This window comes from Trichomycterus rosablanca, chromosome 20 (assembly GCF_030014385.1).
Source record: "Trichomycterus rosablanca isolate fTriRos1 chromosome 20, fTriRos1.hap1, whole genome shotgun sequence".
Taxonomy (NCBI): domain Eukaryota; kingdom Metazoa; phylum Chordata; class Actinopteri; order Siluriformes; family Trichomycteridae; genus Trichomycterus; species Trichomycterus rosablanca.
The window spans coordinates 24,273,029-24,295,675 of record NC_086007.1 but is presented as its reverse complement, the minus strand read 5'-3'; the positions used below and the strand labels follow the sequence as shown (position 1 = coordinate 24,295,675).

General features: G+C 40.6%; 1 protein-coding gene across 1 annotated transcript in view; it reads left to right on the top strand.

The window, feature by feature from the left end:
- The first annotated feature begins 904 nt into the window (after positions 1–904).
- cadm1b (cell adhesion molecule 1b) overlaps positions 905–22,647 on the top strand; it is a 124,947-nt gene continuing 103,204 nt past the window's right edge. Inside the window, exon 1 of the mRNA XM_063016771.1 lies at positions 905–995. Coding sequence (XP_062872841.1) covers positions 920–995 — 76 coding nt within the window. The 5' untranslated portion in view covers positions 905–919. The remainder of the gene's footprint in view (positions 996–22,647) is intronic.

Sequence of the window (22,647 nt, the reverse complement as noted above, 5' to 3'; positions counted from 1 at the left end):
ATGTGTGTAGTGAGGTGTGTGTAGTGAGGTGTGTGTAGTTAGGATGTGTGTAGTTAGGATGTGTGTAGTTAGGATGTGTGTAGTGAGGTGTGTGTAGTTAGGATTTGTGTAGTTAGGATGTGTGTAGTGAGGTGTGTGTAGTTAGGATGTGTGTAGTTAGGATGTGTGTAGTTAGGATGTGTGTAGTTAGGATGTGTGCAGTGAGGTGTGTGTAGTTAGGATGTGTGTAGTTAGGATGTGTGTAGTGAGGTGTGTGTAGTTAGGATGTGTGTAGTGAGGTGTGTGTAGTTAGGATGTGTGTAGTGAGGTGTGTGTAGTTAGGATGTGTGTAGTTAGGATGTGTGTAGTGAGGTGTGTGTAGTTAGGATGTGTGTAGTTAGGATGTGTGTAGTGAGGTGTGTGTAGTTAGGATGTGTGTAGTGAGGTGTGTGTAGTTAGGATGTGTGTAGTGAGGTGTGTGTAGTTAGGATGTGTGTAGTGAGGTGTGTGTAGTGAGGTGTGTGTAGTTAGGATGTGTGCAGTGAGGTGTGTGTAGTTAGGATGTGTGTAGTTAGGATGTGTGTAGTTAGGATGTGTGTAGTAAGGTGTGTGTAGTTAGGATGTGTGTAGTTAGGATGTGTGTAGTGAGGTGTGTGTAGTTAGGATGTGTGTAGTGAGGTGTGTGTAGTTAGGATGTGTGTAGTTAGGATGTGTGTAGTGAGGTGTGTGTAGTTAGGATGTGTGTAGTTAGGATGTGTGTAGTTAGGATGTGAACGGTAGGTTCAGGGTCGCTGGCTGGCTGCGTCTCCTCACGGAGGAGGTGGCGGCGGTGCTTCCTCATCTCCTCCCCCGGTGCATCTCATTATCCAGAGAGCCGAGCGGAGCGGTGCGGACAGTGTGGAGGTGATTTAGCGCCGCCAGTCTGGAGCAGGTGTTCAACATGGCGAGCTCAGTGAGCGGATCTCTCTCGTTTCCTCTCCTCGTCTGCTTCATTATAACGCATCTTCTACACAAAGGTAAGAGTTTGTTCCACTTTAGAGCACTTGGTGTGTGGACATGGTGGCTGAACTGAGCGGAGGATGATGTGTGGATTCTGCGGTGAATGAGTCAGAGCTGCGCGCTTTGCGCCGGTTTCAGTGCGTCGTAAGCGCATAAAGTCTCTCATACACACCGGCTTGTTTTGGCTTGTTTTGCTTTTATTTAATTAGGAGACTTTGTGGACTTGTTTTGAATCATTTGCTTTAATATTCGGTGTTACTAAGTCGGCGCTAAGGATGCAGCCAAGTAACCGACAGCGCAAGATATTTATTGTTTATCTATTTATTAGGTCTTTAACATCATGTTTTACACACTCATTACACAAGATTCATCAGTTCACAAGTTTAACGTCAAACACAGTCAGTCATGGACAATTTTGTATCCCCACTTCACCTCACTTGCACGTCTTTGGACTGTGGGAGGAAACCGGAGCTCCCGGAGGAAACCCACACAGACACGGGGAGAACATGCAAACTCCACACAGAAAGGACCTGGTCCGCCATGGGGATCGAACCCATGACCTTCTTGCTGTGAGGTGCTACTAACCCTGATTGTGGCTCACACAGACACGGGGAGAACTCCACACAGAAAGTACCTGGACTGCCATGAGGATGCAATCTCAACTGTAGGAGGAAACCGGAGCTCCCGGAGGAAAACCCGCGCAGACATGGGGAGAACATGCAAACTCCACACAGAAAGGACCCTGACCGCCCTAGCTGGGGATCGAACCTGGGACCTTCTTCAAAAATAAAGGAAATATTCAGCCGGTCAGATTTGCACGCATCTTGTGTAAGTGCAGTTGTAGCTCAGTTGTTAAGGTACTGGACTAGTAATCAACAAAGGTTGCCGGTTCGAGCCCAACCACTGCCAGGTTTCCATGTAAGTGTGAAAAAGTCCTACCATCCGTCGTATATTTGCGCATCACACGTCTGAGTGCGATGTTTCTATTCTATGTACAAAAATAGGTGCCACTGAATCAAACCCCATATGGTTTCTTTAGCGCACCGCTGCATTTTCCGAGCCCTATGGACAGCAGACGCTTGCACATTGTGCTCCGTTGTAGTGTACCACCCTAAGCATCAGTATAATTGGACTGGTGGGATTGCCCTCCTCTGGCATCTAATCCATCAACAGGTTTATTCGGAGACTCCGAGGCTTTGTGAAGATGAAATCCCCCCCCCCCCCCCGCCCCCACAACCCCAAACACTTTACCTCTCTGCTAGTGAATCTAGCATCCTGAAGTGAATCGTGAGCAGGTTCGTTAGAGAACTAATGACATTAGGAAATTTGCATTGTAGTTTTGAGAATCAGTGTTCAATGCGTTTTGCATCTGTCTGTCCAGAGCTTGACTTGTTCTAAATGTGTATGCATGGGTTTTACTGTCCAGCAGTATGCAGAAGGTGGAGTGCACAAATTTACCCCTAAATGTGAGTGAGTGGGTTCAATGAATGTGTGTTCATTGTCCAGGATGTGTTCTTTGCTCTCAGTGTTTCAAGGTGGCACCATATCCACTGCAACCCTGACCAGGATTAACTATTGTGACAACGAATAGGACAAGAGGACAAACTTAAATCTGATCTGATCCATCATCAGGCTGGTGCAAAACTTGACATGTGGCGCATCAGGTTGTGTTGGTGCTGTACAGCCCCATGGTCTAGGGTTTGATCCACACATCCTTTTACTGTCATGTATGATTATATAAGAAACAAAAATAACACCTAATTATCCAAAACTGTGTGGACACATGACAGCGAGCAAGCTAAACATCATAGTCCCCTCCCCCTTCACTTTTTTGAGAAAGCTTTCCTCAAGATTTTGAACTGTGTCTGTGGGAATTTCTGCTCATTCTGTGGAAAGAGCATTTGTGAGATCAGGCACTGACTGTAAGGCCTGGCTAGCAATCATCATTCCAATTCATTCCAAGGTTGTGCTGTGGAGTTGGTCAGGATGAAGAGTGCCTTTATTGACCTCGCTCTGTGCAAAGAAGCTGGGACAGGAAATGGCTGTGTCCACACTTTTGACTTTATAGTTTATTATTATTTTATTATTATTTTTACTTAGAAAATCAGGGCTGCACTGCATCTCAGGTGACCCTATGTGGGGTCCCACCTAAAGGGTGGTGCATGTATGATTAGTGTAAGTCTACTTCATTCAAATTATTCTCCAGGCCACCCAAGGAGGATGGCGGCCCCTGCTGTTGTCTGGTTCTTTTCAAGGGAGTTTTTCCTTGGCTTGCTTAACAGGGGGTTTGGTCTGTCGGTCCTGGATTCTGTAAAGTTGCTTTGAGACAATGTCTATTGTAGAAAGCGCTATACAAATACATTAGACTTGACGTAATGGGCGAAAACCATTGATGTAGTCACTCCTGAAGTTGATATCGAGTCACTTAATTGTCAGTAATTTCCCTTGGGATGAATACCTATCTATCCATCCATCCATCTACACTTATAATTCAGTCCCTTGTTTCATCTGGGTTGCCCGTACCAGACTTGTTGTCCTGAAGCAACACTAATCCTGAGCTCTACATACAATTCTTCACACACACACACACACACACACACACACACACACACACACACACACACACACACACACACACACAATGCTGTTTACTGCTTACTATTTCTATAGCTGCAAGTTATTTTTTAGACTCTATAAGTGACTTTTATTGTTTTTCCATATAGACAAACAAAAGGTGGTGCTTAAACATTGTTTAGTGAGCTACAAGTGACCCTGTGGAGTAATCAGGATGGGCTATACTGCTTGAGGAGATCAAAATATATTTTAAGGTCCTTAACAGCCTGTAAAAAACTTGTAAACTGTGTTTAATGTGGAATTAACCAGGCAGCAGGTGCAAACTCAACATGCCGGCTGAAAATAGTGGACCAGCGATGATAATTACAAGGTACATTTGTTGTTGAGCTGCAAAAGTACTTTCTTCTAAACATTAAAAAAAATATTATGGTGGGAGTTTGTTCTGTTCCTCATCCAGCACAAATAAACACAATCAGGAAAATAACACAGTACACACAACACTGATTCAGTCTACTGTGTTGTGTTTTTGTAAGCCTGGCAAAATTTAATTCGTATTAGTTCCAGATTGTGTGTCTAATCAGCGTGAAGAATAGAATTTGTACTCAAATGATGTACAGTCGGACTCGACTGTTCCCTCACACAGTTCTCTGTCATAGTGGTTCTGAAACCGTGGTACAAAACTGTTCTAATCTCTGGCTTGTCCAGCACCTGAGTAAATGAGCAAATGAGTATTATGTTGTGGCTGACTAAATAAACTAAATTGTGAATAAATATTGACTACATTTTGTAGTACTCATACTACATGCTGTGCACTTTACTGTTTTTGTAAATATTCCACACGCGGCTAACTTACATATCTGTATATTACTGTATATTACCATTGGTATGTTACCAGATATTGTGTACCTCTGCTTATATGTACATACATACATTGGTCACTGAATACTGTAATACATACATGCACACGTCCATACATTTTCTATATACAGTGCTGGCCAAAAGTATTGGCACCCCTGCAATTCTGTCAGATAATACTCAATTTCTTCCAGAAAATGATTGCAATTACAAATGCTTTGATATTAAAATGTTCATTTAATTTGTCTTCAATGGAAAACCACAAAAAGAATTGTCAAAAAGCCAAATTGGATATAATTCCACACCAAACATAAAAAAGGGGGTGGACAAAAGTATTGGCACCCTTTGAAAAATCATGTGATGCTTCTCTAATTTGTGTAATTAACAGCACCTGTTACTTACCTGTGGCACATAACAGGTGGTGGCAATAACTAAATCACACTTGCAGCCAGTTAAAATGGATTAAAGTTGACTCAACCTCTGTCCTGTGTCCTTGTGTGTACCACATTGAGCATGGAGAAAAGAAAGAAGACCAAAGAACTGTCTGAGGACTTGAGAAGCAAAATTGTGAGGAAGCATGGGCAATCTCAAGGCTACAAGTCCATCTCCAAAGACCTGAATGTTCCTGTGTCTACCGTGCGCAGTGTCATCAAGAAGTTTAAAGCCCATGGCACTGTGGCTAACCTCCCTAGATGTGGACGGAAAAGAAAAATTGACGAGAGATTTCAACGAAAGATTGTGCGGATGGTGGATAAAGAACCTCGACTAACATCCAAACAAGTTCAAGCTGCCCTGCAGTCCGAGGGTACAACAGTGTCAACCCGTACTATCCGTCGGCGTCTGAATGAAAAGGGGCTCTATGGTAGGATACCCAGGAAGACCCCACTTCTGACCCAGAGACATAAAAAAGCCAGGCTGGAGTTTGCCAAAACTTACCTGAGAAAGCCAAAAACGTTTTGGAAGAATGTTCTCTGGTCAGATGAGACAAAAGTAGAGCTTTTTGGGAAAAGGCATCAACATAGAGTTTACAGGAAAAAAAACGAGGCCTTCAAAGAAAAGAACACGGTCCCTACAGTCAAACATGGCGGAGGTTCCCTGATGTTTTGGGGTTGCTTTGCTGCCTCTGGCACTGGACTGCTTGACCGTGTGCATGGCATTATGAAGTCTGAAGACTACCAACAAATTTTGCAGCATAATGTAGGGCCCAGTGTGAGAAAGCTGGGTCTCCCTCAGAGGTCATGGGTCTTCCAGCAGGACAATGACCCAAAACACACTTCAAAAAGCACTAGAAAATGGTTTGAGAGAAAGCACTGGAGACTTCTAAAGTGGCCAGCAATGAGTCCAGACCTGAATCCCATAGAATACCTGTGGAGAGATCTCAAAATGGCAGTTTGGAGAAGGCACCCTTCAAATCTCAGGGACCTGGAGCAGTTTGCCAAAGAAGAATGGTCTAAAATTCCAGCAGGGCATTGTAAGACACTCATTGATGGTTACCGGAAGCGGTTGTTCGCAGTTATTTTGTCTAAAGGTTGTGCTACCAAGTATTAGGCTGAGGGTGCCAATACTTTTGTCCGGCCCATTTTTGGAGTTTTGTGTAAAATGATAATTGATTTGACTTTTTTTCATTCTCTTTTGTGTTTTTTCATTGCAAGCAAAATAAATGAAGATATTAATACCAAAGCATTTGTGATTGCAATCATTTTCTGGAAGAAATTGAGTATTATCTGACAGAATTGCAGGGGTGCCAATACTTTTGGCCAGCACTGTATTGCCTGTATATAGTCTTATAGTTTGTATATTTTTGTGTTTAATGTTTAATTTATACATTGCTTGTATACTGTATTTATACTAGAGAGATTCCATCAGCCGGAACCAAATTCCTTGTGTGTATCAACATACTTAGCCAACAAATCTGATTCTGATTCTGATAAAATCAAGTCACAGTCAAGCAAGCTTTATATCGTTATAGAAAAAAAGAAGCCACCAACAGGTTTATTCGGAGACTCTGAGGCTTTGTGAGAATGAAGCCCCCCCCCAAACACTTCACCTCTCTGCTTGTGAATCTAGCATCCTGAAGTGAATCGTGAGCAGGTTCATTAGAGAAGTAATGACACATATTAAGTCTGCACATACGATGAGAATATATTAGGGCAGTTAATTTAATAATCAAAGGGTCACTAGTTGAAGCCCCATCACTGCCAGGTTGTCGCTGTTGGGCTCTTAAGCAAGGTCCTTAACACTCAATATTCTGTCACAGTACTGTAAGTCGTTTTGGATAAAAGCGTCCACTAAATGCTGAAAATGTGAATGTACAATGGTCCTGAGAATCAGGGTTCAACCCTTTTCACTTCTGTCTGTCCAGAGCTTGACTTGTTCTTAATGTGCCTGCATGGGTTTTACTGTCCAGCAATATGCAGAAGGTGGAGTTTGATGAATGTGTGATGCACTGTGATGGATTAGTACCCTGTCCAGTTTATGTTCCTTGCTTCCAGTTTTTTAAGATGGCACCCAGGCAGCTGCAGTCACATGTTTATAATAACTTCTGATGAGTCTTTTTATCTCTGTGGAGGAATTTAGACCCTCTAGTCTGTATAGAATTGTTTTCATTCAGATTTATCTCAGTGGGATTCAGGCCGCACCAAACCTTTATTTTTGTTTCCTTTGAGACGTTCCGGTTTTTAATGCTGATGCTGATAAATGCACGTCTGAACCCTTGAGTAGGAACATCGATTTTTTTTTTGTGTGTGCATCATTCCTCACTGGTAAACGTGTCAAGCAGAGGTTCTTAACTCGTAACCCATGAGGTGATGCTGCACTTTTGTACTTTATCTCTAATAATACTAAATGGTTTTGCATTTGTGCGGCACAGTGGTTAAGCAGGTTAGGAAACACTGGTGTAGAGTATATTTTTTAATAATTATTTTAGTCTGTTTCATCTATGTGTTATTCTTAGTTAATAATAAAAAACTCAAAAAAAAAAAAGCCACTATTCTATGTATAGCTTTCTATTTAAAACTATACACTTTTTAGCTCATTAAATTTTAATTATCCTTTGACGCATAACACATTCTGTAATTGCCAAATAATGGACAGTAAATATACCACTTAATGGTCATGGCCAGTGCTAATGGAGTCACATCAAAGGGATTTAGTTGGTTTCCTGATGGTAAACCCATAAGTCACACATAACTTGCGCTTGCAGAAACTACATATGCCGATTTTCTTTTAAATCTTGCTGATAGCTCATTGTTAATAGCTTTCATTTGTGTTTGTAGAAGCAAGAAGCAAAGTGCACAGACGGTGGTGCACCTAGTAGTGTGGGTGCCACACAGCAACTCCCGGAAAAAAAAGAACCTTGGTTCAGTCCATGTTTTCAGTCACTGTCTATAATGACAATGTCATATTAGTGTAAAAAGTGGAATAATTAAAGGCCCAGTTATGTGACATGATGAGTAGACTGTCCAACTGTCCAATAGTTTAAGTGAATAGTAAAACTGTATAGTAACAAAATAACTTTTACCATTTCCAGTCCATAACATTATTAAAAGATTTAGCACATTTGGAAGAATAAAGTTCAAAGCCAAAAACCAATACTGAACGCCCAATACTGATGTCCGAAACCTTTAATCCCTCAGAGGGTACTGCATTAAAAACCAACATGCTTCTTTATTGATTATGACCACATGAGCTCAAAAAGACTTTAAACACAGTTTGTAACTGTGTTAAGTTTTATCTAACATAAAAGCTACATCACTATTGTCCAGAAACACTGTTATTTTTTGGCACAAGCTCACCAAAGTATTTTTTAAGCAGCAACTTTTATGTTAAGTGTGATATATAAAGCAATGATATATATTCACGTGAATGTTCACGTTGATGGGTGCAGTGGGTTGTGATGGGTTCACAAAAATGTTGAGCCAAAAAATGTTAATGGATTAAAGTCTCAGCAATGCTACCGGTCTGGTCGGAAACCCTACAGACACTAGTCTGATGGAGGGAAGGCTGGATGTAGGCAATGTCGACTGGATGTTTATCCATCTACTCATCTATCTCAAAAATGCCTCCACTTTCCTGGAAAGGTCTATCACAAGATGCTCACTTACATGTAACAGAGGGGGTATGTTCTAGTCTCTGGTCCTCCTCGGCCAGCATGGGTGTCATGCATGAGGCAGAGCTTTGGGTGGTATACATGTCTTGATTATTAAATAATAATAAAAGATAGTCATTAGTAGAGGACAAAGTGGGTTTGAGGCAGAAGATTGGAGGTGCTGTAGCCGTGTACAGAGAATGCTTCATTCATGACAGCGCTCGCTTAATGAGAGCCGAATATGACGAGAGGACAGAGTTCACGTCTGCTGTGATAAATATGTCATTGTTTCCATGCTGTCCTGTCTTTCATGGGAAGAATTCATTGTCTACCCTGGTTACACAACGACTGATTAAATGTTGGCACCGGCCAAGAAAAGAAAAGAAAAAAAGCAAATGATGTTTTTCAGGGCAAGCAGGGAATAATAGCTTGTTTCATCTGGTCACCGAGTTCAGATAACAGTGATGTCGCATCTCAGCTCAGTCCCACTCGTCTAAGAGAGGGGTGTCCAAACATTTCTTCTTGTTAGGGGCCAGATGGAGTAAAAAAATGTAATAAAACTAATGAAAATATAACAGACCTACCTGATTACTAACAATTACACAAAAATCTTTTTATCAGGGCAGTTGTAGCCTAGCGGTTAGGGCACTGAACTAGAAATCAAAATGTCACTGGTTCAAGCCCCATTATTGTCAGGTTACCGCTGTTGGGCCCTTGAGCAAGGTTCTTAACCCTCAGTTGCTTGGACAATGTACTGTCACAGTACTGTAACTTTGGATGCTGCTTTGGATAAAAGGATTTATTGTTAGAGTATTTATTGTTGACTAATTATCGTGATATTGTATAAACTAAGATTTTGCCAATTTCACTAGTTTATAATCCTAATAGGAAGATTATTATACTTCTTTAAATTAAACATACCCACTTCCCTCTGAACGCAGTGAAAAATATGCTTTACCTTCATGCATAACTAGCCAGTTTGCCTTTTGTCATATTGGAAGGTTGCAGGGCTAATCAGATGTTTCATACAGTAGTGTAAACAAGTAAACAAGCCAGGTTTTACCAAGTGTACACTTTTTATATACAAAAAATGTTACAAAAACATGACAAAAACACATATGATTGATTTTTTAATGCATGTTTATTTTTTGGAACTCTCAGCCACACTGTACTATAAATATCTGGATCAGAGAAAGCCGGCTGTGGACTGAGGTGTAGTCATTGTGTTCTGTTGAATGCAGGCTGGACCTCAGGTCAGATAACCATTGATAAGTCGATGCAGAAAGTGGCACTGTATGAGCAAGCCAGACTGACCGATCAATAGGACATAAAGACGGTGGCTCAGAGGAAGAAGATGCTATTCAGTCGAGCTGCTAAATAATGTGTCAGGACAGTGAATATTCTTGATGCTATATCTCATTATTTAACACATGAAGAGGTGATCTGATGGCCATGAGTGTTTGCAAAGTTAAACCTAGCTCTATTTTGACATCATCATGATTGTCCAGGTTTAATGAACTGTATGTTTATTTCAAAATGTTACTATACATTATGATACCAATGTCCTTTCAAAAGTGAGCAACAGTTACAATTCCACATAAACTATATTATTCCAAAATCAAACTAAACTCAATATCCAAACCTACATATTCCTCTTTTATTAATATTACATTTATACTATTATATTACATTTATACCTATATGTATATAGCAGTTATAATCTATATTAGTGTGTGTGTGTATATATATATATATATACCATTGTATATTATTGCTCTTATTATATATATTTATATATTTATACTTAAAATGATATTTATATCTTTATCTTTATATTTATACTTATCAATACTATCAATCTAAAATCATATCATCAATCAAAAATGCCTCCACTTTTCTGGAAAGGTTCCAATTGATCCAAAAGGTGTTTAATGGGGTGCAGACCACTGGAGTTCCTCACCACCAGGTCAGTTTGGTGGGTAGCATTGTTGCCACACAGCAAGAAGGCCCTTGGTTCGTTTCCCAGGTGGAGCGGTCTGGGGCCTTTTTGTGTGGAGTTTTCCATGACTGTGTTTGATATTAAACTTGTGAACTGATGAATCTTGTGTAACCAGTAAATATCTAACCAAAATATTGTAACCAAAATGTGTAAAACATGACGTTAAAATCCTAATAAATAAATGAATCCTCAACACCATGCCGTTAAGTAGATTGGGACTCCTGGTGAACATATGGATAGTGTTTCTCCACAACATGATGCCTTCTGGCTCTTCAGGCTTCTTAATGGCTTGTTCATTATTGTTCTCTAATCGTGTCCATCTATTTCTTGATGGCTGCCCCATTTCTCTTTTACCTTCAACTCCTTAAAGTATATCTTTTCCAGTGAATTTGTGTCTCTCATAATGTTCCCAAAATAAGAGAGGTCCAGTTTGGTTATCTGGGCTTCATTTCTGAGACTGGGATTCTGGAAATTAGAAGAAGGGAAACAGACATCATGAACAAACAATTACATTGTGCGAGTGTGATGACTTATTTCAACGCTAATACTTTCTCCAGGCAACAAAAACTCATCATGTCTTGTTTTGATCTTGCTTTGTGCACAGGGGCACATTCATTCAGAATTCATCCCTGATATTTTTGGGTGTCAACAACAAGAGAATTATATATAGAAACTGTACTATGACTGTGGCTGTGATTTGAAATTTGCTGCCTGACTGCACTATGTATTAATAAACTAAAAAAATAAAACCTAGCATGCTGTAACATCTTTAAGGCTTTTAAGTCATGATTATATAGCTAAGAATCCATAACATATGAAATTATTTATGTTTCAATACTGAAAAAATATGAACATTGGGAACATTTATCAAAACAGGGTTAATAATGCCTGGTGTATAGTGAGAAAGTTCTAAAAATCAACTGCTTAAAAGCTGCATCGAATGAAAATGCATTAAAATTAAAGCAAAACACCACATCATTTGGCTACAACATGGAATTAAAAGCAAGAGGCGACATTTATGAATTAGTGTTATTTTTTTAAGGCAAACGTAAATAAGCTGCCTGAAGAGTCGTAAATAATTAGTTCTGCATAAAGAGTATGACACGAGCTCCAAACTGATTTGCTTTTAAAAACTGTGTTGCTGGACCAACAGCTAATTCCCTTTGACAGGAGAGAGGTTATCTTCACCGTGGTAATTGGGTTGCTGTCGTGGAAGTCGGACTATTTGTGAAACCTCATTTGCCCTCTCACATGTTATCAGTGGTTTAGGAAAGCCAAAAAAACAACAATGCTGGAAAGTGAGCTGACTTACACATTTACAGACTCCGAGAAGATAATGAGACTCTGATTAGGGAGTAAAAATGTTGGTTTTTCAGTTTTTTTAAATATAATTATAAGCAAAGTGTACTTTATGCCCTATTGAAAGACTACCAGGCAGTTATTCTACTCAGAAAGACCAGGCTTATGTCTGTCTGAATGGTCAGCGATCTGTCTTACCAAACATGTCCACGCTGGCTCACCACTAACTAACTGGACTGTAAAGGTTGATCTGCTGGGAAAACAGAAATCTAACAGAGCTGACTTTTTTTTAAATCTAAAATAATATACACCAATCAGGCATAACATTATGAGCACTGACAGGTGAAGTGAATAACACAGATTATCTCTTCATCACGGCACCTGTTAGTAGGTGGGATATATTAGGCAGCAAGTGAACATTTTATCCTCAAAGTTGATGTTAGAAGCAGGAAAAATGGTCAAGCGTGAGGATTTGAGCAACCATTTGACAAGGGCCAGATTGTGATGGCTAGTCGACTGGGTCAGAGCTTCTCCAAAACTGCAGCTCTTGTGGGGTGTTCCTGGTCTGCAGTGGTCTGCAGTATCTATCAAAAGTAGTCCAAGGAAGGAACAGTGGTAAACCGGCGACAGGGTCATGGGCAGCCAAGGCTCATTGATGCACGTGTGTGGTCCGATCCAACAGACGAGCTACTATAGCTCAGATTGCTGAAGAAGTTAATGCTGGTTCTGATAGAAAGGTGTCAGATTCCATGCCTCGATGGGTCAGGGCTGTTTTGGCAGCAATAGGGGGACCAACACAATATTAGGAAGGTGGTCATAATGTTATGCCTGATCTGTGTACATAAGCCATATTTATTCTATGAGGTCTTTATATAAAGTGCATGTTTACGGTTGTTTTTATAACTTCCAAAGATCCCAAATTGCTTCCTACTGTCCACATTAGAGCTCTACAGTGGACACACCAAAATAGTTTCCTATTTCCTCCATACAAGTTTCCTCCAGCTTTCCAAAACCGTGGCAGTAGGTGTATTGGCTATTTTACAGTACCTCAGAGAGTGTGGCTGAGGTGGGGATGCAGAAATCTTAAGCTACTACAAACATGTCAAGTTTAGGGAAACATTAGATTAAAGAACTGGTAAAAGAGATCCAAATGACCTGGTGATTTTACACAAAGACTAGGTGTAACAGACTGTTGAATGTTTAACTGGTTAAATGTGAAATCCTCACCCTTAAGGATCCTCAACCTTTCAGCCCTTGAATCCATACAAGTTTCTTACAGGTAGTCAGGTTTCCTCCCACCTTCCAAAACCATGGTAGTAGGTGTATTGGCTATTTTAAAATACCTCGAGATTAGGTGAGTTTGTTATTACTGGGGTTTATTATTATGTTGTTTTGTGATTAGGCTTCTGTACCACCACAACCCAGATGTGTACAGATCAGTTACTGAGGAGCACTAAACCCATCTGGTCCACCTGGCCGTAGCTGAAGATTTATTAATGCGTTGGTGTTTTCCTACTTTGTATTTACGAGCCTAGAATAGTCTAATAAATAATCTCTTCTGCTACGAGATATTTATTGCGAGTAATTACTCATAATCACTCCTAATATTCGCGGCTACAGTAGCTCTGTAACGTATGTTTGTTTTTGTTTCCGTCATTAGTCTTATCAGGCACGCTGAGCGGGTTACCTCGCTGTATTCATCAGCTTCGTTTCCACTGATATTCATGCAGCGTTCTTAAGTGAAACATCTCTCTGTGTTTGATGGTTCAACACACCACTGTTGCCCTGCTAACAGACATTCACAATGGCATAATTACGGTGTATTAAGTCATCACAATGACACACAAGGTTGTCACAATATGCAAAGTGGAGTAACGGTGCTGTTCATTGCTTTTCATGTTAAACCGTCATCCAGAACGCTTGTGATGAGGGCGTGTGTTCTACAAGTGGATATACAGTATATATATGTATGTATAAATCAAGCATTTAGTCCAGCACAGGCTATTTGAAGGTGACATAAGAATTGGTTGACATCCTGTCTGAGATGCGACATTGCAGACAGGACATCAGAGGGCTTTCAGAGGACCCGTATGACAGCATGATAAACGGTCTGTTCGAAAATCTAGTGATCTCTCTACATAGATGCATTTTATGTCATCCTACACTCCAGAGAAGAGGGCATGTCTAAATTCTTAGATTCCTCAAAATGCTCCTACTGAGGCGCCTTAATTCTAAATGATAATCTGACTGAATAATGAGGGAGCATCCCATGATTCCCTAGCAGTGAAGTAAATCCCAGCATTCAGTGCAGCAGAAATGTAAATAAATTTAAATGTAAATAAATTCTCATTGATTTTTAATTTGTTGTGTCGTTTATTTGCAAATTCAGGCTCGTCAGGAAAAATTTTACCATTTTCGGTACACGGAGGGAGACGTTAGCTGGCATGCTAGCGGGCTGTGTCACTTCAGCCCATTGGTTTGAATGGCCTGAGGCTAATTGTGTTAGCTTAGTAAGCTAAAACTGCTTCAACGTAATTGCTGTAATAGTAGTGCATCTAAATAATCTGCCTTATGAGTTTGATGTCTTATTAGAATCCTCTCTACTGAGGCAGCTGATCAGGTAGGCAGCAAGGCAGCTCACTAGGTTTTCAGACAGACCCAAAGACTTCCAAAGGTGTGAAGTGCTCAAATTCAGTTATGTAGGAGTGATTTTATTAACACTGTGTACAGTGTACAACATTTGATGAATTATTCCGGCTTCACTACAAAAGTAAATAATAGTATAATAATAAGTCTGGTTTGCCTGGACACACAGAAGTGACTTTAAATCTGTCAAATTAAATAAACGATTCCTTTCGACTCTTTCCATTTGGGGTTGCCATAGTGAATATTTGATTCGGCAAAGTTTTTGAGCCAATAACCCTCCCTGATGCAGTCTCTTATCTATCCTGGTTTGGGATTGGCACTAAGGGTACGTTGGTTTGTTTTCCTGCGATGACTAGGTTCACGTTACATAATGTAATTGGCCTTCTGTATTCGTGAGCCCAGCTTGGGATTTGAACCCTCCAGAAGTCATGCACTGCTGTTATCAGGGGTGTGGCTCTTACGCCCATCTGTCAAGGCAAAGCAAGAAAAAAGTTCATGATGATACAATTGAGTTGAGTACTGTCCCAATTTTTTTTTGGAATTAAGGTTGTAACAAATAGAAAAATTGGTGCTTAAATGAGCAGAAAATCCATGCAGGGCACAGATGATTTAACTTATTGTGTCAAAGAAAATCAAGAAAACATTACACTTCTCCATAAGACCCGCTGTGTGGTGGACCCGCTGTGTGGTGGACCCGCTGTGTGCATGTTTGCTGTGGAAGGGATTTCAGGACGAGGTGGTGCGACCCTCTACATGGCTGATCATGTGCAGAATCTAAAAGTTTATTAATGTACACACATCCGCCCTTGTCCATTCATTATGGCTTAATCTAGTAGCCTAGTAGTACAGAAATTATTACATGATGCCATCTTTCCAAGAAATCAATTTATAGTTGCCTCAGTTATCAAGGCAAAGCAAGAAAAAAGTTCATGATGATACATAATAATCATACGATTCTATTATACAATATAATACATAATAATAATATGATAATAATCGCTATTGTTGTGATTTTCTGCCTGGGTTTTGAAGTGGGCAGCACTGGTGTTGTCAAATAGTAAACAATGCTGAGGAGGCTAAACCTTCTTTTACACTTTTTTATGATTTTTAAATCAACCTTTTCAAAACAACAGTAGTTGTGCTTCTCACATTCTCTCTGCCAACTTCCTTCTTCGATTAAAAAATTCAGGTCTGTTGCTATTTATTTTTTCATTTGGAGGATAAGAAGGCGTGCTAGTCGAGTGTTTCTATTAAATTCAGTTCAGCTCATTCTGTAACTGAACGTGGCTTCAGTTTCTCTAAGCTTGTCAGGAGCTCTGCTCTGGATTTCACAGACATCTTATTTCAGGAACGCAGTCTGGCTCGACCGCTAACTTGGCATTGGAGGATTGTTTTCCTTTATGGTCCGCAGTTCGGAAAAATAGCTTTACCTCTGGCCATGCCGTCACGGTGGTGAGGAGGAGAGGGGGGTGCTGAAGTGATGGACTGGAACTTACTGAGCCAAGCAAATTTTTCTTGTCTGAGGAAAGGAAACTCTGGGATCCACGTTGTCTGGCGAGCTTTCTCTTCTGTTTTAGCTCCAATTAATCAGCCATCACTGAGGAGATCTTTCATGTCAGGGTGAGGATTTTTTAGGGCGGTTCTTCTTAGGTTTAAATGAGATTTTGCTTTCTTAAGTGTTTCATTTAACTAACTTTGACTGTCTTTTGTAACCTTGAGGTAAAAGGAAGCCAATCTCACTTCCTTTACTGAATAGTTTCCTTACAGTGATCACTTGTCAGGATGGGATTTGCATCCTGGATGGAATACACTGTCAGTTCAAGTTTTAAAGTCAAACACAGCCATGGACAATTTTGTATCTCCAGTTTACCTCACTTGCACGTCTTTGGACTGTGAGAGGAAAAACATTCGTGATTTTCATAAATTATCTAAATTATTGTTATTTTTGAAATATATGTTCTTTATGCATTTTCTCCCCTTTTTTCCTGACTTTTTAGCACATCCGATTGCTTCACGCTTCATCTCCACTAATGCTGACCCCTGCTCTGATTTAAGGAGAACGAAGCTAACCCATGCCCCCTCCGACACGCGGGCAGCAGCCGTATGCATTTTGTCACCCACACTAGGCGAGTGCATATATGCGAATCAGCACTGTGTATGGACACACCCTGATCCGCACTCTTTCCCTGCCTCTGTGCAGGCGCCATCAATCAGCCAGCAGAGGTCGTAGTGCATCAGTCACGAGGAGTTCCTATCCGGCTTAATACCCCACCCCTATATGAACAACAGGCCAATCGTTGTTCATGTGGCCGCTCAGCCCAGCCGGATGGCAGAGCCAAGATTCGATATGATGTATTTGAAATCCCAGCTCTGGTGTGCTAGCGTATTTTACCGCTGCGCCATCTGAGCGGCTTAAAAGTATTTTTATATCCCCTCCACAATGTCACTTAAATGTCTAATTAATTAATATTTAAAGAACCTTTCAAAGAAATGAAAACAAAATCCTTGTAACAAACTAGAAGTTCAATTTCCACAACTTATAAGACTCTTTTTCACAACGCGTACTTATTTTATTGGCAAACATAAGCAGCAGGAAGTAAAAATGTTCACAACTACGTGGTGATAGGAAGCAGCTAAAATATTTGGATTTCTTCTAACATATTTACAGTATATTTTCATTCTCTCCCATCTGCCCTAGATGTCAAAGATATTTTAAGCCTGCGGCCCCAAGAACCCAGAACAAGTCCAAAAATACTTCCAAATGGGTGGTTTTTCTTGCCGAGCTCCCTCGTAACCACAAAGGCTGCCACTGAAAAGGTTCAGAAGCCATCTGTCAGCATTTGTGGTTAACTGCAGCAATCTGTTTTGGTCCGGTACGCACTGCATTCTCTGCACTTCTACTGTAAAAGAGAGCTCAGGAGCTCTACTGAATCTTTATAACTGACCTGACATTATTCTCTGAATTCATGTAAAACGTGTTTGTTTTTCTGGAGGATTAAAACTACAGTGACTGTGTAGAGTGAGATCTAAAAGTTTGAGTTCTTTATCAAGAGTATTTAAATGTAACTGTAAGTGGCTGCACCAACTCGTTGAACAGTAGTTTGTCTTGTTTAGTTTGGAAGGACTTGACTGGCTTATACAGATCCCCCAATACAACCCCATCCATTACCTTTTAGATGAATTGCAAGGCCAACTACAAGCCAGGCGTCATCACCCAACACCAGTGCCTACACACACTAGGGCCCTTCTTGATAAAGAGATTTATTTGGACAGCTGTATTGTTCGCATGAAAGCTGAGTCGATGTTCTCTGTATGAAGCACAACAAAAGAAAAATAGATTCGGTTTTATTTAAGGTACACGGCACACGAACAATAAAACCAGTAAAACTGATAAGAAGATAAGATACCGTGAGTGCAGCAGTGACACTTAAAATGGTGCAAAACTGCAAGGAATTAAACAATTTCAATAGACAGACAGTTAGGAAATTGTGTTTTTGTATTTTCAAAAAAAAGAAAAGAGAAAAAAAGCCTGAAGATTTTTAGCAGAACTGCTTAATAGGAACAGTTGGCTGTGTCTGAGGGAGGTAAAACAGTTGGGGATTTACCTCCTTGCAATTGCAACAGGCACCCCTACTGTCTGGTCAAAGCACGACCAAATGTACAAACCCCATTTCCACAAAAGTTGGAACAGTAAGAACAAGAATCTGTGTTTTTTTTCTTGAATCTCTGTTTAACTGACTAAAGAAAAGAAAAAAAACACGTCAATGTAGGGCAAGGAAATAAAGTGAAAAAAATGTAAATAAAAATGCTGTGCAAAAATAAGATATAAGATATCTAAAAAATATATAAAGCCCGTCCAGCGGGATATTCCGCTAGCTATCACACCAGCGCTGAGATTCTGAACTCCTCGGTTCGAAACTTGGCGTTGCCATCTAGCAGGCATAACTGGCACTGCCTGCAGGGTGTGATGGATGGAATATGTGGGCGGGATCTTCAATTGATTGGTGGATAGAGGCGCCTGTGCAGAATGCATGGGTGGAAAAGGGTTCCGTTAAGGGCTGCGCGTGGGTCGGAGGAGGCGTGAGCAGCAATATACCCTCCTCGACTGCAAAAAATCAAGGATCCCCAGCAGCGGAAGACAAATTGACTACACTAAACTGAGAAAATGGGAGAAAAATGCATAAAATATATATATACAAAAAAGATATATAAAAAAGATATATAAAGATATAAAAATATAAAGAAAATATAAAAATACTGGTAGATACTGATACTTGTGGTCACAACAGCTTTGGCTTTTATGATACTGAATAACTTTTAATTGTCAATAGCTGGTAAATCAAATGTACTAAATTGAAGGTTCATTTGGGCGCAGAACTCTCTGGTGTGGTTTAGGATTATTATCATCCACCTGTAAATTTGTTGTTTCTGCCTACGAGAAGTGCTCTATTGGAAATAAGCTTTTAAGCTTTATTAGGTTTTTCTTAAGAATGTTTTGCCAACTTCTCAGATAAACTCAATCACAGCGCTAAAATGGATGCGCAGCGTGCGGTCGTCTCCATCAATGCAAGCCTGGCACTCATTTTCTCTCTTAAGTGGTGAGCTTGTGAGCCCTGCAGATATCCAAATCACATTTCTGAAGACATTTATTAGTTTCTCACTGTAGGAGCCGTAACCGGCGTGTATGGGGGAGAATGCTGAAGAGCTGGACGGGAATGTTTGAGTATTCAGGACTGTCTGATTGTTTACATCTGCTTCTTCTGTTTGTAGAAGAGGTGAGCTCAATTTAAGTCTAAGGTCATTAACACATTCAAATCAAACCCAATCAATCATGTGTGTTGGGCCATATCGGCCATGTAGGGGCCCTAAGCATCCTACTTGGTGCCCCTTATCCAATCAGATATCTATTTTTTTTAAATGCATTTTCTCCCCATTTCCTCCCGATGTAGCACACTCAATTTTTGTCTCCGCTGCTGAGAGATACCCGATAGCATCCAAGGAGAGCACGTCGCTGTACACACCTCTTCCGACACGTGCACAGCCCTCCTCTTCTCGCCCCTGCATTCTGCACAGGCGTCTCTTCCGCCAATCAGGTCCTTATACAGCGTATGAAGATCCCACCCACACACACATAGCAGATACGGTGGCCAATTAGTATCTGCTGCAGGCACTGCCAATTATGCCCGCCAGATGGCGCCCAGCCGACCGGAGGCAACATCGAGTTTCGAACCGAGGAGTTCAGAAACTCTGTGCTGCTATTTTTTTATTTTGTTTAATTCTCATCAGCTATTTTATTCTGGTCAGTGATTAAGTTGTTTACCAAGAAACAGTTGGCACAAGGCAGGATGACCTTTGACAGGGTGCCAATCCATCACAGATCTTTGGGCATCACCCTCCCTCAGACACAGCCACTCATGTCTCTTCGAAGATGCCCAGCCGGCAGATAGCACTGCTAAGATTTGAATTCAGATCTAACGTAATAGACCACTGAGCCACCGGAGCACACCAAATCATTTTATTCAGCCTATTGAACATTAAGGACACCTCTCATTTTGGTATTGACAATGCCTAGTTTTTAGGTAGCTTAAATGTTGTGGCTTTTTACAAAATAAATTTTACCATCCAAAGCTTCATGTTTAAGTATCCAGGATTCATCCTTAATTAGGAACAATATTATCAAAAAATAAATTATAGCACTAAAAATGACTATATTTTAAATAAAATCACTGTGACTTCACATATAATTTAAGTTTAATCATTTACAACTAGTTTTCCTTTTATTTTACTATGAATTATTTCTTTTTGTCACTTCAGTACGATATATGACAACACAAATGTTGGTTACATAAGTTTCTAGCCCTATTGGGTCAATACTTAATTGCACCACCTGCTCTGTAATTTGCTCCAGTCATCATATAATTTTTTGTATTTTATTAAATTGGAAATAAAAATAAATAAATGTAAGGCTGACCTCCTGGCATAGCAGGTAGTGAGGTTGTCACACAGCCCCATGATCCCTGGGACCCTTGCTCAGGCTTTTCTCAAAACTCTGTCTATAAGGAGTTTTTGTTCTCCACAGTATTTCTCTGGATACGCCAGCGGTCTCCTACCTTCCAGATTTGTGCCAAGAGTTGAACTGACGGCTCTAAAACTGCCCCTAGGTGTGGATGAGTGAGTGAGTGAGTGAGTGAGTTCATGTATAAGCTGGCACTCTGTCCAGTGTATTCCTGCCCTGTGCCCACTATTCCCACATGTCATTGTGTGTGATCCCAATCACAGTAAAGTTCATAAAATAGAAATGAAAGTGTGACATACAGCAGCACAAATGACAAACTGTTATTCATAATGTTTTTCTCACAATACGTGGTCAGCTAAAATGTTATAATTGTGAAGGGCCTTCATGCACTGGAGAAAAGAATCAGTGACCATTAACACATTGTGAATCCAACTGTGAAATATTTGAATTGGCACAAAAAAGAACCATTTTTTAAAACGGCAAAGGATCACTAAGCATTATTCACTGCCCAACCAAAGAACCCCTGAAAAAATCCTCTAAGGATTAAAAAGAATTGCAAAAAGAAGCATAAAAAGAAGTACTAATTAATTAATTTTACCTCCTTTTGTAGAGTTACAACTTGTTAAAAGCCCAGTAGGGTCACCTGCAAGTTAATTTGCTTTATTTAATGTGTCTAAGGCCTGGAATGTGCAAACAACACAAAAGTTAATTAAACAAAAAATGAGACATTTGTTGGTTACGTACAATTCTAGCCCTGTTGGGTCAATATTAATTTGCTGCATTTATCTTGATTTCATCTTTGACCAGTTTACCTTTGACCTATCGGTTGCTTCTTTGATCGATGCCCTTTTCACCTGGTCACTGAGTTGATTAATGAGCAGGCTCCTCTACATAGAGTCCCAGTTAATAGGCCATATTCTTTAAGTTCCTTAATAATTAATTAATTGGTGCTTTGCGGGATGGTCAACGTTTGGAACATTTGTTTTGACAGTTTTTTGCTCCTAATGATGTTGTTAGATGTTTTGTAACATGTTTGGCTAGAGCCTTTCAGGACCTGTGATATATTTAGAATGAGATCACATGACACTTGATGGTAGGTATTGAACAGGTTCACCTCTGTGCAGCTTATTGGCAACATAGGGCAACTAGGTGCATCAGAATTCAAGAGATTTTACCCTCTTCTTCTTCTTCTTCTTCCTCGGCCTTTGTCCCGTTCGATTGCCGGGGCGGCTCTCGGCGGATCATGATCCGCATTGATTTGGCCCAATTTTTACGTCGGATGCCCTTGGGACCGGCACTACAATGCACTGGTTTGTGCATTTAGCGGCTAGGTATCTATAGGACAATTCAGTGTTTCCAGTGAGCCTGGTGGCATGTTTTTGGACTGTGGAAGGAAACCGGAGAACCCGGAGGAAACCCACACAGACACGGGGAGAACATGCAAACTCCGCACAGAAAGGACCCGGACCACCCCACCTGGGGATCGAACCCAGGACCTTCTTGCTGTGAGGCGACAGTGCTACCCACTAAGCCACCGTGCCACCCTTCAAGAGATTTTACCATCAATTTGATGATTTTGTGTAACATAGGGCAACACAATGTGAAAAACATATAGAGGGGGTGAATACTTATGCAAGGTAATGCATTTTTATCCAGCATTAACTTGTTTCCTCCCCCTTCCTGCACTTGTGTTTGAATTTCTGTACATTTTATACATTTAAGGCCTACTTAACAATTAACTATACCTCTCTACATGATCCTCTCAGGCTTTTAAAGCCACAGAAATGTCGTGCTGTGTCTCATTATTTGAAGTTCCTTACAGGGTTCATTTTAAAGACCTTGTAATGCACCTGAGCGGAAATACAATATAATATCCCTGCAAAATCGCTCCCGACAGTTGGCTTGCAGAAACCGGATCGAAAACTGGGGCGTAACGTACAACCAGCTCCCATCTGCTCACACAGAAATAGAAGGGTGTTATTATGTTCATGCTGAGGGAAACGCCCTGTGTTTAGCCCAGTGTGGAGGTCGGGTGGTGATCAGTGGGTGTGTTCACGTGGCTTATGGTGAACACAACCACGCTCCAGTTAGACCATCATGGTCAGATTACGCGAACACACTAAGACTTTTGCTATGTCGACCGTCCAGACGGGGATTTACGAGCATGCGTAACGTCTAATTTTCGTTTTAATT